Source organism: Artemia sp. Qi Xiang Cuo, chromosome 11 (genome assembly GCF_049724085.1).
Source record: "Artemia sp. Qi Xiang Cuo chromosome 11, ASM4972408v1, whole genome shotgun sequence".
Taxonomy (NCBI): Eukaryota; Metazoa; Arthropoda; class Branchiopoda; order Anostraca; family Artemiidae; genus Artemia; species Artemia sp. Qi Xiang Cuo.
In genome coordinates this window covers 23,798,715-23,814,972 of record NC_142804.1, presented here as the reverse complement: position 1 = coordinate 23,814,972, position 16,258 = coordinate 23,798,715, and the positions used below count along the sequence as shown (strand labels likewise).

The window sequence follows — 16,258 nt, the reverse complement described above, 5'->3', positions numbered from 1 at the left end:
TGAATGGGAATTTCTTGTCTCATAGTTATGTCGAGCTTCAGTAAATGCATATAAGAAATATGAATGTAGCAGGCTATTAAAAATTTTAAACATGAATAATGCCGTGTAAAATTTAACTTTGCCGAACAGTGGCAGAATCTTGATACAGTCGTATTGCCTTCGAACCGAGTCAGAACCTCGCATTCCAGATAAAACAGCTTTATTTTGTAGAACTCAGTGGCAGTAGATAAGTATTAAATGTCGCTGACTACACACTTACACAATATAACAAATACGGATGAACTAGCGAGAAATACAGCATTCTTAAATTTTAGGAGGGAAAAAATGCTTCAGTTTCCGCAGCATTCCAACATTCCTGGCGATTTTTGTACACAGTCGTTCAATATGAGGTTTAAACATAAGACACTCGTCAATTTGGATACCAATAAAGTGGACATATCTAGGCCTCTAGTAATATACGCTTTCTTGCTGAATACCGTGGATCCAAGGATAATAATTAGCACCTATTCCATATAGAATAAATTCACTGTCACTAGAATTCAGACATAATTAATTTACACGCGATGACCTTTCAACACAACTCATTTTTGTGTTTAACAGCAGAAATAAGTCTACTTCAATCACATCTGCCACTGAATACTGTGTGTCATCAGCGAAGCTAAGCAATATCATCTTTGACCGTCTAGCTGCAGGTCCCAAATGACTAAATATCCTTTTAAGACAGGCAATCAAATCATTAATATAGATTAAAAACAACAAGGGTCCAAGCACAGAACCCTGTGGCACTCCACATCTAACATTCATATAATCAGAATGAACACTCCCAATCCCAACACACTGTTTCCTTCCACTCAAAAAAGACAAAATCAAACTATGAAAATTACCACGAATACCGGTATGCTCTAATTTTGATAATAATATACTATGGTCTACAGAGTCGAATGCTTTCAAAATGTCCAAAAATATAGACGCAACTTTCAACCACGCATCCAACGAATCATTGACAAATGTGGTTAAAAAAGCAAAGCTTGCTCTGTTGATATCTCATGACGAAATCCGAACTGAGTAGGGTGAAAATAAGAATTTTTATTTAAAAAATCCACCATTCATACATAAATCAGTTTTTCAAACAGACGCGATATTATTGGGAGCATTGATATTGGTCTATAATTATTCATATCATTCTTATCACCACTCTTAAACAGGGGTACCACATGAGCACTTTTCAAACAATCCGGGTAAACTCCACTCTTAAAACATGAATTAGTCCAATACAACAGATGACCTGAAATAGTAGAGAAAACTGAACGAACTGAAAAAATTCGACCTAGTTGCTGAATTCTTCATTGACTTCACTATCGTCTCTGGTTCTGCAAGATTCACTGGTCTTAAAAATATAAAGACTTCTGCTGCCTCATCGATAAAATCATTATAAGAGCCATCACTGGGTGACTGCACAACACTATCAGATATACTCTTACCAATATCTGTAAAATGTGCACACATCTTATTAGCAACTTGATTATCCGAATGAGCATCTGGAATGTCAGGGATAGTCTGAGCAGCACGAGGATTCACTACCAACTTGATGATTCTCCACGTTTTCGCAGGGTTGTCCTCTACTTCTTTAAATTTTTTTTCAAAGTAAAGCTTTTTAGCCTGTCTTCAAAGGATGTTAAGATTTCTACTATAACTTTTATAAATATTTTTATCTGATTGAGATCAAGTTTTAATAGACTTTTCATACAGCTCTTTTCTTTTACCCATCGATTTAAGTAGTGTTTTTGATATCCATGGTTTCGTTGCAACATCATAACGTATACGCTTTTGTTTGAACTCTAGACTTTCATATAACATCTGAATCAGTTTTTCATTCCATTTACCAAATTTATCATTAACACAATCAGTACCATCAAGGCATTCAAATGACTCATTCGTAAGTTTAGTCCTATATTTGTATATAGCTTTCTTATCAATTATAGGCTGTTTAACTCCAGTCATACCATCTCCTTGACGACAACAACTAATAGCTGCAAGGATCACAATAGCACAGTGATCGGAGACGTCGTTCACTAACACTCGCGACAAGTCGCAGCTTATATTCAAAAACAGATCATCAATCACAGATGCAGAAGCTCCAGATATTCTAGTTGGAATATTAACAGAAGGGGAAAGACCATAACTATACATAAGATTTTCTTGTCTTTGAATTCACATTTTGCAAATTATTCAAATCAATATTAAAATCACCACTTATAAAGCAATGCACTCGCGAATCCGGTATTTTATCCAACATATTATCCATCAAGTCCAAAAAATCCATATTTCCTGAAGGGGGCCTATAAACAACAACAAGAAATAGCTTCCGCCCAGACAATGAAACCTCTAACACCATTGACTCCAAAATCATTTCTCGATATTCTGTAATATCCGGCCTTGGCTTAACATTATATCCATTTTTCACCTTAATTGCAAGACCACCATGCTTTCTTTTCACTCGATTCCGAAGAAACAACCTATAGCCTGGTATATCCAGTAATGACGAGTTATGGTCTTTCGGCCAAGTTTTTGTCAAAGCCATTACATCCGGTTCCAGCCTAGATGAAACTTCATTAATATAATTAAACGCACTATTTAAACCACGGCAATTCATACCATACATTTTCAGCTCCTGCATAACTTTCCATTCATTCAGGCACACATTATTTGAATCAGCACACTCGACATTCATTCCACCCTCAACCTGGTCTTCATTCATGATACCCTCACTCATCTGCGAAAAATCAACACGAGGACTCTCAAGTTCCCCCAATCTATTCAAATTTATCTCAACCATTATCAAGTTACCTAGTAGTTAGGCTGAATAGACCTAACAATTAATTTCCAGTCATAATCCAATGTCTTGTTAGAAGAAGAAGCTTGTGCGTGAAAGATCCAATTTTAAGTGTTTTGTGAGTCAAAATGTTACAGAATTTCAAAATTTAAGTTAGATGATGCGATCTTTTTTTGATTTGTTTCAATGTAAATGCTAAAAAAGGTACTTTTAAGCTTAGGAGAACGGGAAATCTCGTAGAAAAAATATACTGTACCTCCCTCTTCCTCAATCGCATTTTTCAAAACACCGAGAGAGAGAGAAAAAATATAACCAGAAAAATACAACGTCAGCTTAATGACCACCCAAAGAAATAAAATTTCCGAGGGGGTGATACATTCAGGTCCCAGGGTCACAACAAACAGGTCACAATTGCCCTCCAGCACCACAGAACTTACAAACAAATGATTGCATTGATACATTGTAATAATATCCCGAGAGCTTAAAATTCAGCTTGCAAGTCATCTAGAGCTTAATATTTACTTATTGATTAAAGTTCCTAAATTTTCGCAAACGCTTTAGCTCCGTACTAATTTTACCAGTCTATTTTATTTTTACATACAACTAAAAACTGAAAACTCGCAAATTTGCAACTTTAAAACACAAATCTATGGATTCTTATGATTTTTACTGCATGTTTTCGTATTTAAAAATTCGTTTAAAAGTAAGCCTTTCTTCCTTAAGTAGCCATCTAGCTGTATCCATTCTCAAACGGTTATGACGTTTGTGTACAGTCAATTATTTGTATAATATTTTTTTTCGCAGAACTGGAAAATGAGTAGGTCTTTTATTTTTAAGATGGCAACGGTAAGCAGGGATTTTCTGTGAAAGGAGGACTTCCTCTCTGCGGGAGAGCATTTTGTTTTAACTGCTAAGAAAATTTATAAAAGGAAAAGTACAATGATTCAAAGACCACTTTTTTGGTTGCTAATCAATGAAAAGCATAATGTGTAGATAGCACTTAGATTTTTATGATGGTTTAAAAGCAATTTTTCGTTTTTAAAAGTTAGTTCCAATCAGAGGAGAGGAGGTAAGATTAAAAATTCTAACAATAAAACGAAAGTTAGCACTGCAAAAGTCACATAAAATGGTTTCTTGAAAGCATCTTGGGTTGGAATACATTTATCTTTTTGAGTTGATTTCTCTTCAAAGGTGATAAAATAAATGTAGATACTTTAGGCTAACCAGATGAAGAAAAGCAAATCTAAGATTATTTTTTTAATAAGATAATTTATTGTTTTTAGCCGATTGATTTTCGAATGATTGACTGGCAAGCAACGAGAGTGGAGCATCCAGTTGCTGACTTGAGTTATTTCATCCTTGCAAATACAACCAGTGAATTCAGAAAATCTCATTTAAAAGAAGTCTTAACAGAATATTACTCAAAATACGTATCATATCTGAATAAATTTGGAGATAATCTAACTGATTATTCATTCGAAAAATTCATGGAAGAATATAACAAAAACATGTTTAAAGGTTTCCTCCTTGCTTTGATTGTTGTACCTGGCGTAATGCTTCAACCTGCTGAAGTTAGCAAAATTATGACTGATATTAATAATGAACTAGAAAAAAAAGACATGAGAAGTGAAGAGAAGCTCACACTTATGGGGGAACTTTTTAATCAAAAGCTTCCGGAGGTGTCAAGATGTCAAGATAACATATTTCTTCAAAGAATGAAGGATCTAGTTTCTGATTTTGAAAAGAGTGGGGCTATTGATGAGCTGCTCAAAGAGTTCGACGATAATCTATCCAAATCCGAATGGGAGAGAATTTTTGCTACGGATGGAAAGCAAACGATTTGTTCCAAGTTTGAAGATATTTTGGAAGGAAAACTTAAAACCCCAAATAAAGATGGGTATTATATCAAAGATGATCGTGAAAAAGATATCAAAGTGAGTATCTATTTAATTTACTTTGGTCGTCAATAATTAAACCCCGTTAGGTGTAAAAAGAGATTTTTTTTTATCCAGAGTAAAGTGTCGCTTTTTGTATAGGTAAATTTCTTTCTTGAATTTCGAAGAATACATCCTTTAAAATTAAGAGAATTAAGAAAATGACATACTAAAGATAATTTTACCTTCTATCTATCCAGTGAAACAACAGATAAATCTCATTGTTTAAACTAATTATAAAAAAATGAACTTAACGAAAATACCACCTTGCCCCAAATGGACAGTCCGCATAACCCGGTCTTGCTTCTTAAGAAATTTTTAGGTTATGTATCTAGGTTTTATGACTGATCTGTTCAGTTCTGAAATCATGGATATTCGTTTTTTCTAATAAATAAATGTGTTTTATTAAGTAGTAAAGTTGGTCAAGTCCAGTTGAAAAACTTTTGAGGTATGGATTCCCAAACCAACGGAATTTTAGCACTGATGATTGGAGCAACATTCCAGTGCTGGGCTCCGAAATCTAAATCAATGTAATTGGAAAAATCTTTTACTTTTTACTACTACTACTACTACTACTACTACTGCTACTACCACTACTACTAACAACTCACCGCAATACCAAGCCTGTTACAATTATATACAAGTAATAAACAATTACAAGATTAAATTCTACCAGAAGCCTGAGATTTCTCTATCGCTGAAAAAAGTCAACCAAAATAAACCCCAAACGGTAGGGTTTAATTTTACTATGAATGGAAATACATTTCCTTGAGTTTCTTGCTCAACAGCCTCTGGAGTGTACGAAATAGAACTTCGTTTAGAAGTGAACTCAAAACTGTTTGGCTATTGCTCTGTTGGAGTATTGGTACTGTGAAAATCTATAGAAAAAAAGACTGGTACTTTACTTTTGGATATTCCAAGTGTGAATTTTTGCAATAGAATTTATTAAAATAAAAAAATGAACCTCTCCACATAAAATATTGCTAGAAACAGAAAATTGTACAAACAAGAAATATTAATACTTTCTGTAGCTTATTTCATCTTCATTTGAAACTCAAACAAAGTAGAAAAAATGACGAAGCTAATTACAAGAAAAAGTGTACGTACAAAATGGTCTTATGTTTTAATAAAAATGTGCTTAGACCAACTGATGTATTGATGGTAAATGTTTAAGCGGAAATATTAGCTTTAAAATGCAAATTAATTCTTGTTTTAGGTTGAAATAACACGCGCTTCAGCTCCCGGTGACAACTACGCGTGTGTCGTATATTCAGTCTCAGCAACACGAATGAATGGCTCTAAAGTTGTTGGTTTTGCTAAAGTGAGTTTTCTTCCCTTTCCTTTTTCCTTTTTTTTACTTAACATGTGCTACTGCTGAATTATTTTTGGGATCACGCCTAATATCAAAGAGGTAAGCATAATTTTGTACCAAATGTGTTTTAAAGCTTTGGCCAAAATTCAAAATTACCTGTTAATTTGCCTCTTTTTTCATAGAATTCAACATTCAAATCGAGAATTCAACTAGAGAATTCTAGAATTCAACTCGGGAAAACGGTGTCTAGATTGTTTAGTGAAAGGACACAAAATGCGAATCCAATAACACACAGCTACTAAGTACCTTAGTTGCAATTCTGATCTGTACTAAATACAGCTCTAAAATTTTCTTTTTCAGAAAAAAATGTACCAAATACCAACATTTCTTATGCTTGTTGCTTTTCGCGCAACACGTGCATCTGGCTTTGAGTGGCCATCTACACAAAATACACAATTTTTTCCTTTTATCTATTTCCTCCCTTGTTCTTTGTTAAGTCGACTTCAACAGACCTACCTTATGAATTGAGTTAAATGGGTCATGTTTTTGTAATTTTACATTTGGCACAAACATCCTGAAACAACGAGAATCTGAACAGTTGAAAAAATATGATTCCACAAATCCGACGAATTCACCTCAAAGTCCCAAAGGAAGAGAAAATAGATCGTGAGACATCAATTATTACTCAAAACGAACTGCAGTGACCGTCAACTTTGTGGACAACGAAAAAAATTGCTAAATGTTGGATCAAATGTACTGATTTTCAGCCTGCTTGGCAGAATAGTATTATAGACTATTACTAACACAAAGAAAAGGTTATACAGATGAAGGCCTACAGGTCCAAGTAAAATATTATGAATCTAGTACAATTGTACCCCCTGGCGAATTACTGTACATGCCCATGACTGTTATAAATAGGGAGAGGTGAGACCACTTTGACAACAACACCATCTATAAATAATGTAGTTTGTTTCTTCATGATAGCTATCTATTGAGGTAGGGAAGAGATTGAAAAATTACTTTGTGTATATTTACTGTCAAGTTGTATGATACTGCTTCAATCCGTTGTTATCTCATATTTTGCTTTATGGTAGATTCAAGCCCAGCTTTCTTCTTTTTATTTAATTCTACTTGCTCTTTTAAATGAATTATGAATAAAGATGGCGCCAAAAACTATGAATGACAGAATGATTTTATTAAATGACTATTTAATCTACAAAATACAATGCATAGAGTATCACAAATATAACTGCAAAATGCAATCTACCAAATAGAACAAAGGGAAAAATTAAATAATTTCCAGTCTCTTTGTTCAGTTCAAGTATGCTAAAATGGCTTACCGACTGTACCGAGCCTCTTTAATAAACCAAACAACATTAATATTAAAAATATCAGAGCAAGAAAACTCTTGTAATTTAAATTACATTTCGGTTCTTTCATTTTCAAAAAAATTATACTCAAACAGATAATAATATAAAGTGTCTTCATCACCACAATCACATGTGGAACAATTACTTTTATTAATTCTGCATAAAAATGAACTTAATTTACAGTGACCAGTAGCAATTTGTGTTAGTTTATAATAAGGAGAAGTTTTTGTAACTTGAAGAAGGTCAGTATGATCAGTAAAAAACTGAAGGCTCCAGAGTTTAACAGCTCGGTTGAATAACTCGTACCATGTTATATATAGGTTTTTGCGTAAAGTTTTCCGAATTTCGTTTATAGTATTAGATGAAGAAAAGGAATTACCGAATACATAATTTGCTTGGGAGGCAGCATAGTATTTTGTTTGTTTTTTTGCTTTAAGTAAGCTAGTGTCGAAAAGAAGAATCGTTTGGGAAATTTTTTGACCCGAAAGTGCAGGACACCAGTCTTTTCAGGTACTTTAAAATGCAGGGAAGGGTAAAGAGAGCAGAATTTTATCACCTTTAGGCCTAATATTTTAAATTCAACTACTACAGTAATCTCAACCTGTCTCTGATTATAGCCCTAGAAGGCAGGTTTGGACCACATTTTTCATACAGCTTATTGTTTGAGATACGGTCAGTCATTCCGGTTCCCAAAACAATCCGTAAGCAACACTTCAAAACCAAAATCAATAAAAAAAAATTGATAAAATTTTGATGGATAAATTCCATCAAAATGATCCATATGAATAGGGGTAGAACGCAACCCTGCTTCATTCCTGATTTAACTAAATAAAAAAACAAGTTTTTTAAACTGAAAGTAAGGAGCGACATTAAAACATAAAACGAACAGAAATTATTCCGTATATGAAAAGGGCTGTCCCCTCCACAACGCCTCGCTCTTTACGCTAAAGTTTTTTATTGTTGAAAAAAATAAAGTTGTGAGACAGAGACAAACTTTAGCGTAAAGAGCGAGGCGTTGAGGAGGGGACAGCCCCTTTCATATACGGAATAATTTCTGTTCGTTTTAAGTTTTAATGTCGCTCCTTACTGTCAGTTTAAAAAACTTGTTTTTTTTTATTTAATTTCTGATCGTTTTTTAGTTACTGCAGCTTTTTATTTTGGCTCACCGTCATTGAATTAGTAAACAAAATTTGTGTAAAAATTTTACTTTTCTTTTGCTAAATGGCTGTCTCTAAATTTGGTTCTGACGTGATTTACAAATTAACTTACGTAACGAACTTCTATATTAGTATATTTTTCTTCTGGCAAAAAATACAAAGTTGCAGATTTTTGCAGATATGAGCTTGAAACCCATGTAATAGGGTTTTCTGATACGCTGAATCTGACGGTGTGATTTTCTTTAAAATTCTTTCACTTGTAGGGGATGTTTCCCCCTCTTTAAAAAATCAGGCTCGTAGCCTTTGATGAGTAATACTAAACTTAATAAAATTTATATATTTAGAATCAGCATTATAGGCCCATTCTTTTTATACATTTATTGACATAAAAATTCTGTTTTTAAAAGTTTCGATTACTATTGAACCGTATAGCTTGTTTTTTTATTGTTTTTTTCTATTACGTATATGTTATTACGTATATGAGGGGGTTCTCCCCTTAGTCAATACCACGCTCTTTACGTTAAAAGTTAAAAAAATTTTAATTCACAAAACCCTGAATCACAAAGGCCGTTTAATTAGAATAGATAGCTCTTTTGAAAGCACTAAAAAAAACTGTAGCGTAAAGAACGAGGTATCGACTTGGGGGAGAACCCCCTCATATACGTAATAATTTCTGTTCGTTTTAAGTTCTAATGTTGCTTCTTACTTTCAGTTGAAAAAACTTGTTTTTTTTTATTTAATTTCTGATCGTTTTTAAATAATGCTTGGAAATCCGGCGCCCCCTTCATAGAAATGTCCCTTACCCCAAAGAAACATCCTCCACGGAAAGATTCTCCATGGTAACCCCCTCCTCCAGCCCCTCCCCCCATAAAAAAAAATTCTTCCTGAAAACGCCTGTATACCTCCCAATAACCAATAAAATATGTAAGTAGTGGGCAAAGTTGATAATTTGCAGCCCTTCCCCTGGAAGCTGTGGAGGATTAAGACATTTTAAAAGACTTTTTAATTAGATTTTCGACTATGCTGAACAAAATAGATATCTCAAAATTTCGATTGGGTGACTTTTGGAAAAAAATGAGTGTGGGAGTGGGCCTAGTTGCCCTCCATTTTTTTGGTCACTTAAAAAGGGCACTAGAACTTTTAATTTCCGTTCCAATAAGCCCTCTTACGATATTCTAGGACCACTGGCTCAATACGATTACCCCTGGGGAAAAGAAGAAAAAAAAAATAAATAAAAAATAAAAATAAACACGCATCCGTGATCTTTCTTCTGGCAAAAAATGGAAAATTCCACATTTTTGTAGATAGAAGCTTGGAACCTCTACAGTTTGGTTCTCTGATACGCTGAATATGACGGTGTGACTTTCATTAAGGTTTCTATAACATTTAGAGGGTCTTTCCTCCTTTTTTCTAAAATAAGCCAAATTTTTTCAGGCACGTAAATTTTTATAGGTAAGACTATACTTCATGAAATTTATATATTTGAAATCATAATTAAAATTTAATTCTTCTGATGTATCTATTGGTATAAAAATTCCGTTTTTTAGAGTTTCGGTTACCATTGAGCCGGGTCGCTCCTTACTTACAGTTCGTTACCACGAACTGTTTGATACGAAACCAGCTGCTAACCTCATTTCCTGCCTTTAATGCATTTGTCTGGTATACTATACAAGGATAGGACCTTCGCTAAAGCTCTTCTATCAGCTGAATCAAACGTTTGCTCACGATCTATAAAACTGAGGACTCAAGGGGTTTGATGACTCAGACACTTCTCAATTATTAATTTAAGAGTGGAAACTTGGTCGACGCATCCTCTACTCTTCCTAAAACCATGCTGCTCTTCTCTTAAAACTTTACCTACTACATCTCTAAGTATAAAAAGTATCATCATATTAAGTAATTTGCTTTCTGCAAAAGTCAGGCTCGTAAATTCTTTAGCACAAACTGTGGTTGGAATTATTTAATCCCTTCGTGGAACAAATAGGTCAGAAACTTGGTTTTACTTTAGGTCAAACCTTGTTTTTTTTCTGTAATATTGAATTCAAAAATCCTTAAACACCAGCTTTAGTGGATATTAAACTCCATCTTTGAAACAACTACTTATTGTCTTTTTACTTAGGGTAGTCATATGTAGAATTTAATGACCTTTAATGGTTAATATTGAATCATATAATTGACTATACATATTTTGAAATTGACTATTTGTATAATTCGCCCCTGATTCTGTTACTACAATACCATGATGCCCCCAAGGGAATATTTTCGGGACTTTCCGATTGCTTGATCAGAATGAGTATTAGGGAAATTTTATACGATATCGTGTAGGACTTTGGGGTATTTGGGGTACAAATGAAAACATAGAGGGGTGACCTCCGATTAATTATGAATCTCAAGAGCACTGCATATCAGAATTTATGATCAAATGAGTTTTTACCCAATTTCCTTCATCTTTGCAATTATGGCATGTTTTAGTCACTATGACACCTATATTTGAACCATTGTAGTAGGAGATACCAGACCGATATATACTATCATCGAAGGTTGAAGGCACTATAATACCTAATAGTAAAGGAGAGTAGGAGGCTGGACCACCAAATATATGCATAAGAACTTTTTTCTTGATTCAAATAGACCGTGCTTACAGGTGATTCCAGACAGTCCTGCATCTCGAATGTTTGTAAAGGCGATGCTCATACAGGATAAGGAGGTGAAAGTTTACGAAGACCTGCTGGAATCACTTCGAGATATCATCAAAAAGAAAAACGCTACTGACAAGATTCACATTAAAACTCCAAGATTGCTCTATGGACGATGTGATGCTAGTTCTCAACACGTTTTTAGTTTGTCCTCAAAAGACGGGAATAATTCACCAAGGTTAGTAGCGGTTAAGTTTTATATGGATAGATACGGTCACCAGGAGAAATTCTATGAAGGTCCCTTTGCCGAAATGTGAAAAACTATATAAAAATGTAATTTCATATCATATTAGTCCATTTTCACGTTTGGATCCCCCCCCCTCCACCCATCTTTACTCCAAAAATGAATTACACTACTCTCAAAGCAAAATCTTAATTATGCCACTCAGGCGTGCAAAAAGTTCCAAAGCCGCCAGTATACTTTAGCATACTAAGTTCAAAAGCTGCCGATACTTTAGCAGCAAAACTTGTGTTTCGACAGCTGTGCTTTGAGCAAAAAGTATTTTATACGTTAAATTTGCAGAAAAGTAACAAATGTAACTTAGTATAGCTTGCAGTTAGAAATATCAATAGTTTTCTGAATCACAATTAACAATGTAATATAATTCAGTAGCAAGCCATATACTAGCCTTAAATATCATACTCCATAATTTTATACTACTACTACTACTAACAATTTACCGCAGCACCAAGCCGCCTGAGGCCAACACAGCTACGCACGCTTCTCCTCCACCCCAATCTATTAAAAGCCTCCCTTTTTACACCCGCCCACGAAGTTCCCATTTCTTTTAAATTTTTATTTATGACGTCCTCCACCCCAGACGAGGACGACCTGTTTTCCGTTTAGCCCTAGACGGTTAGCCGGAAAGAACAATCTTCGGCAATCCATCATCCTTCATCCGCACAACGTGCCCTAGCCACCTTAACCTTTCTTTCATTATAGCCCTAGAGAGCGGTATTGAACCACCTTTTTCGTATAGCCTATTGTTTGAAATACGGTCAGTCAGCCGGGTACTCAGAACAACCCTTAAGTAATTTCTCTGGAAAACATCTAGCAAATCTTCATCCGCTTTTCGGAGCGCCCATGCTTCAGAGCCATATTTGACCACTGTCATCACTGTAGCTTCTAATGTTCTAATCTCGGTTTGCAGGCTTATTTTCCTATTCTTCCAAACTTTTTTTAACTGTGAAAAAACACAATGAGCCTTGGCTATTCTACTTTTAACATCTTCACTGCTCCCACCATCTTTACTAATAATACTACAAAGGTAAGTGAACCTGCCCACCTGATCAATCTTTTCATTACCCAACGTCACCTTTTCATCTTCACTTGTTCCTAGCCTTACCGACTTAGTCTCTTTAATATTCATGTTCAAACCTGTTCTAACACCCTGAACACACAAAACATCTTAAAGTGCACTCATTTTGCTCACATTTTCATCTAGGATGCTTAAATCATCAGCATAATCTAAGTCAAGGAGACTTTTTCCTCCCCATTTGATTCCGTGGTCTCCCATTGCACAACACAACCCTGCTTAACTCCTGATTTAATACAAAACCAGCTGCTAACCTCATTTCCTACCTTAACCGCAGCAGTGTTATTCTCGTACATAGCATTAATCACTTTAATGTATTTGTCTGGTATACCATACAAGGATAAGACCTTCACTAAAGCTCTTCCATCAAGAAAATTCAACGCTTGCTCATAATCTATAAAACCGAGGACCAAAGGTGTTTGATAACTCAGGTACTTTTCAATTATTAGCCTTAGAGGGAAAATTTGATATCCTTTATCATTTTTAAAGCCCTACTGTTCTTCTCTTAAAACATTTTCAATGGCGTAACTCAGTCTAAAAAGTGACCTATTACTAAGTAATTTATAACCTACAGAGACCAGACCAATGCCTCGATAATTACAACACTCCCTTTTATCACCTTTCTTATAAAGTGGCTTAATTAGAGTTCTTCTAAAATCGCGAAGTACTTCTCCTTTTTCAAAAACAATATTGATAATTTTCACTAACATATTTCTTAACTCACAGCCACCATATTTAAGAAACTCATTTACCACCCAATCAGCACCTGGAGCCTTATTATTTTTAATCCTTTTAGTACTGTTGCTAATTCCTCCACACAAAACCAATCTTCCTTCACATCCATGGTATCACAAACTTTTTCAGTTCCCTCTGTATCATTTCCTGCAACTCTGTCTCGGGTAAGCAAATTCTCAAAATGTTCGGCCCATCTCTCTTTAGTTTTTTCCTTATCGCGAATTGTGGCCCCATTCCTATCTTTAACTGGGCCAAGTCCGGATTGACTACTCCCTCTCAATTTGTTAACATACCAGTACAGTATTTTAGTATTATCCCGTCTAGCTGCATCTTCCAGATCCTCGGCAATTTTATCCATGGCCTTCACTCCACACCTCCTTAGTTCATATTTTAAATGCCTTCTCCACTTTCTTTACATTCCTTTTGTTTTCATATGATCTATCACTTAGATAATTCTTGTACAAGTCCTTTCTCCTTTCTATTAAACATAAAGCTTTTTCACTAACATCCTTAGCTGTAGTCCTAGCTTTCTTCCTTAAGACACCTGCAGCAACTTCACAAATTATTTTTCTAAAATTATTCCAACCATCTTCCACATTATAAAATTTTAAACTCTGAAATTTAGTATTCAACTGTTCCTGGAATCTCTCAAATTCTCATCCTGGAGTCTACCAAAATCATAACTTCCCGGGAGGTAGTTATCTTTCCGATATTTCAGCTTTAAATTAACCCTTGACACCACTAGATGGTGATCTTTACTTTTAATCTAGGAAATTTACCTAGGCTATGATACCATCTATCCCTATTTCTACCGACCTGGGCGTTAAAATATCCCAGTAATAACATCGTATTTCTACCTGGGACCCTGTCTATTTGCTCCGGTAAATGCAAGTAAAATTCATCTGAGTCGCTAGTATATCCGTCAGTCGGTTCTACAGGGGCGTATACTACTAATACTGATATCCTGAACTTTTTAGTTATATAATTAGCAATTAGTATTCTATTATTAATACCTTCCCAGCCTAAACAAGACTTAGCAGCTTCCTTATTCATCATGAGCCCTACTCCTTGTCTATGTACCCCATCCTTCCTACCTGAGTAAACAAATTCTATAGCACCTAATTTCATGCTTCCTACCCATGGGATATGAGTTTGTGAAACTCCTAATAAATCCAGTTCGAATCGTCTGAATTCATTAGTCAAAATGTCAATACCATAGTCATTTTTTTAACGTCGTAACATTCCAAGTTCCAATTTTCATGTTCCTTAAATCATTGAAATTATTTTCGCCTCAGGAAAAGCAATGACCCCGGATACCAGTGCAGGACGGGGATCACAGGTCTTCTCAAATCTACACCGAAGTGCTTAAGCCGGCTTAGAACCGGATAGCAAGAAGTCCCTGGGACCTCCATGAATGGAGGCTTTTTGCAATCCTGGGCCCCTCTTGGTCATAACATGGTTTTCAGCACTTGGTGATACTCTTCTGTAAACAAGAATTGAAATTCTGAACAGAAAATCTCAAGCCTATTACCTCTGACTCATTATATATTCATGCCTACAAATATTATGCTACTACGGAGAGGCAGCACATAATAGATAAATTAGCTAGGAAGAGGTTTTTCAGCCTGAAGACGCCCGTAAAAAAAACCCAGCCCAGAAGAATTATCCATTAGTGAGAATCCCTTGCGAATGCTGTATCGTTTATAAGGCTATAATTTCCTCGAGGGGCACCAATCCTCAAGTAGGAATAGAGTTGACCGAAAGGTCCTCCGTTTTGCAGGTACCCCGAAAGGGTCGAGGCAGCCCTTTGCAGAGGCCGTTGTCCACCGATCTGGATCTTACGCCCTGCCGCAGTTGTCCTCCTATAGTGGATTTTCTCGCGATGGTGTTCTGGATCACCATGCAATTTAAACCATTACTGGGAAAAGGTTTGTAACTCATAGGACTTGTGGAAAAACCAGTGGGCCCTTTTGAGTGTACATTTGAGGGGCCTTCTTCCTCCTCCGCCTGTATTTATGGCCCCGGGCGAGAGTGCCCCAGTTTCTGTTGTGGACTCCCAGGGACAAGGTCCCCCTTGGTCCGTGCCCTCTATGGAGGTACCCCACATATCTGTAGGGCGTTCTCCTATCGCCACCTGGGGACACGCTGAATGGCCTGGGGGAGGCAAAAGAAAAAAAAATGTGGAACGCTTCACGATTTTGCATGTCATCCTTGCGCAGGGGCCATGCTAATCTTTTCTGTATCGTTCCAATTTTAGTATATGTCTTAGTTAAATTACAATTTACTTTTTACAAATTACTATTTATACTTTTTATACAACTTTATCTTTCAATGATATCATACGAATTAGTCTGACAGTTAAAAACTTTTGTTTTAGTTTTCAACCAAATACAAAAAAACGTGCAAGATTTCTAATAGTCTTGCCATCGGCCTCCGATTTCATAGTGTAACCCAATACACTGGAAATTTGAGGGATAACTGGACTGAGAAATTAAGAGATTTTAAATTTGGGGCCTTATCAAGGGCAATAAAGTTTTCAGCCTTGCCCTTATGAGAGGCGTTTGAACAGCTACACTACAATAGTAGCAATTCTCTGTTTATTTTGGGGATTAGATTGAGGCAAAACTAATATTACAGCTTCATAATTGAACTTGACTTATGTCTCCTGCCGGGCGCTGCTCGGCGTAGAGAGTGACGTCTGCCTCCTCCATCCACTTCGGTCCATGGCAAGCGTTTGCACATCGCTCAACCTGATATTTGCCATCGTCAGGGACTCGGATAGGCTTTCAGACTATCGTTTCTTCGGTCGGCCGCGAGGTCACTTCCAACCGGCTTTGACAGGGTCGAAGTCATGGATTGTTTTCGCAGGTATGTGTGGAGGCATTCGAAGTAGGTGTCCGAACCA

The 16,258-nt window shown here is 35.8% G+C and overlaps 1 protein-coding gene and 1 non-coding gene across 3 annotated transcripts in view; one reads left to right on the top strand and one right to left on the bottom strand.

Moving 5' to 3' along the window:
* LOC148946780 (uncharacterized) overlaps window positions 1–16,258 on the top strand; it is a 308,282-nt gene that overhangs the window by 78,460 nt on the left and 213,564 nt on the right. For both annotated transcript variants that reach the window (XM_089096599.1, XM_089096600.1), the window contains exons 11-13: window positions 4,117–4,767; window positions 5,984–6,088; window positions 11,251–11,480. In XM_089096599.1, coding sequence (XP_088952725.1) covers window positions 4,117–4,767; window positions 5,984–6,088; window positions 11,251–11,480 — 986 coding nt within the window. The remainder of the gene's footprint in view (window positions 1–4,116; window positions 4,768–5,983; window positions 6,089–11,250; window positions 11,481–16,258) is intronic.
* LOC148946781 (U6 spliceosomal RNA) lies at window positions 15,528–15,631 on the bottom strand. Its single transcript, XR_016142492.1, has one exon. It is a non-coding gene; the product is annotated as a U6 spliceosomal RNA (small nuclear RNA).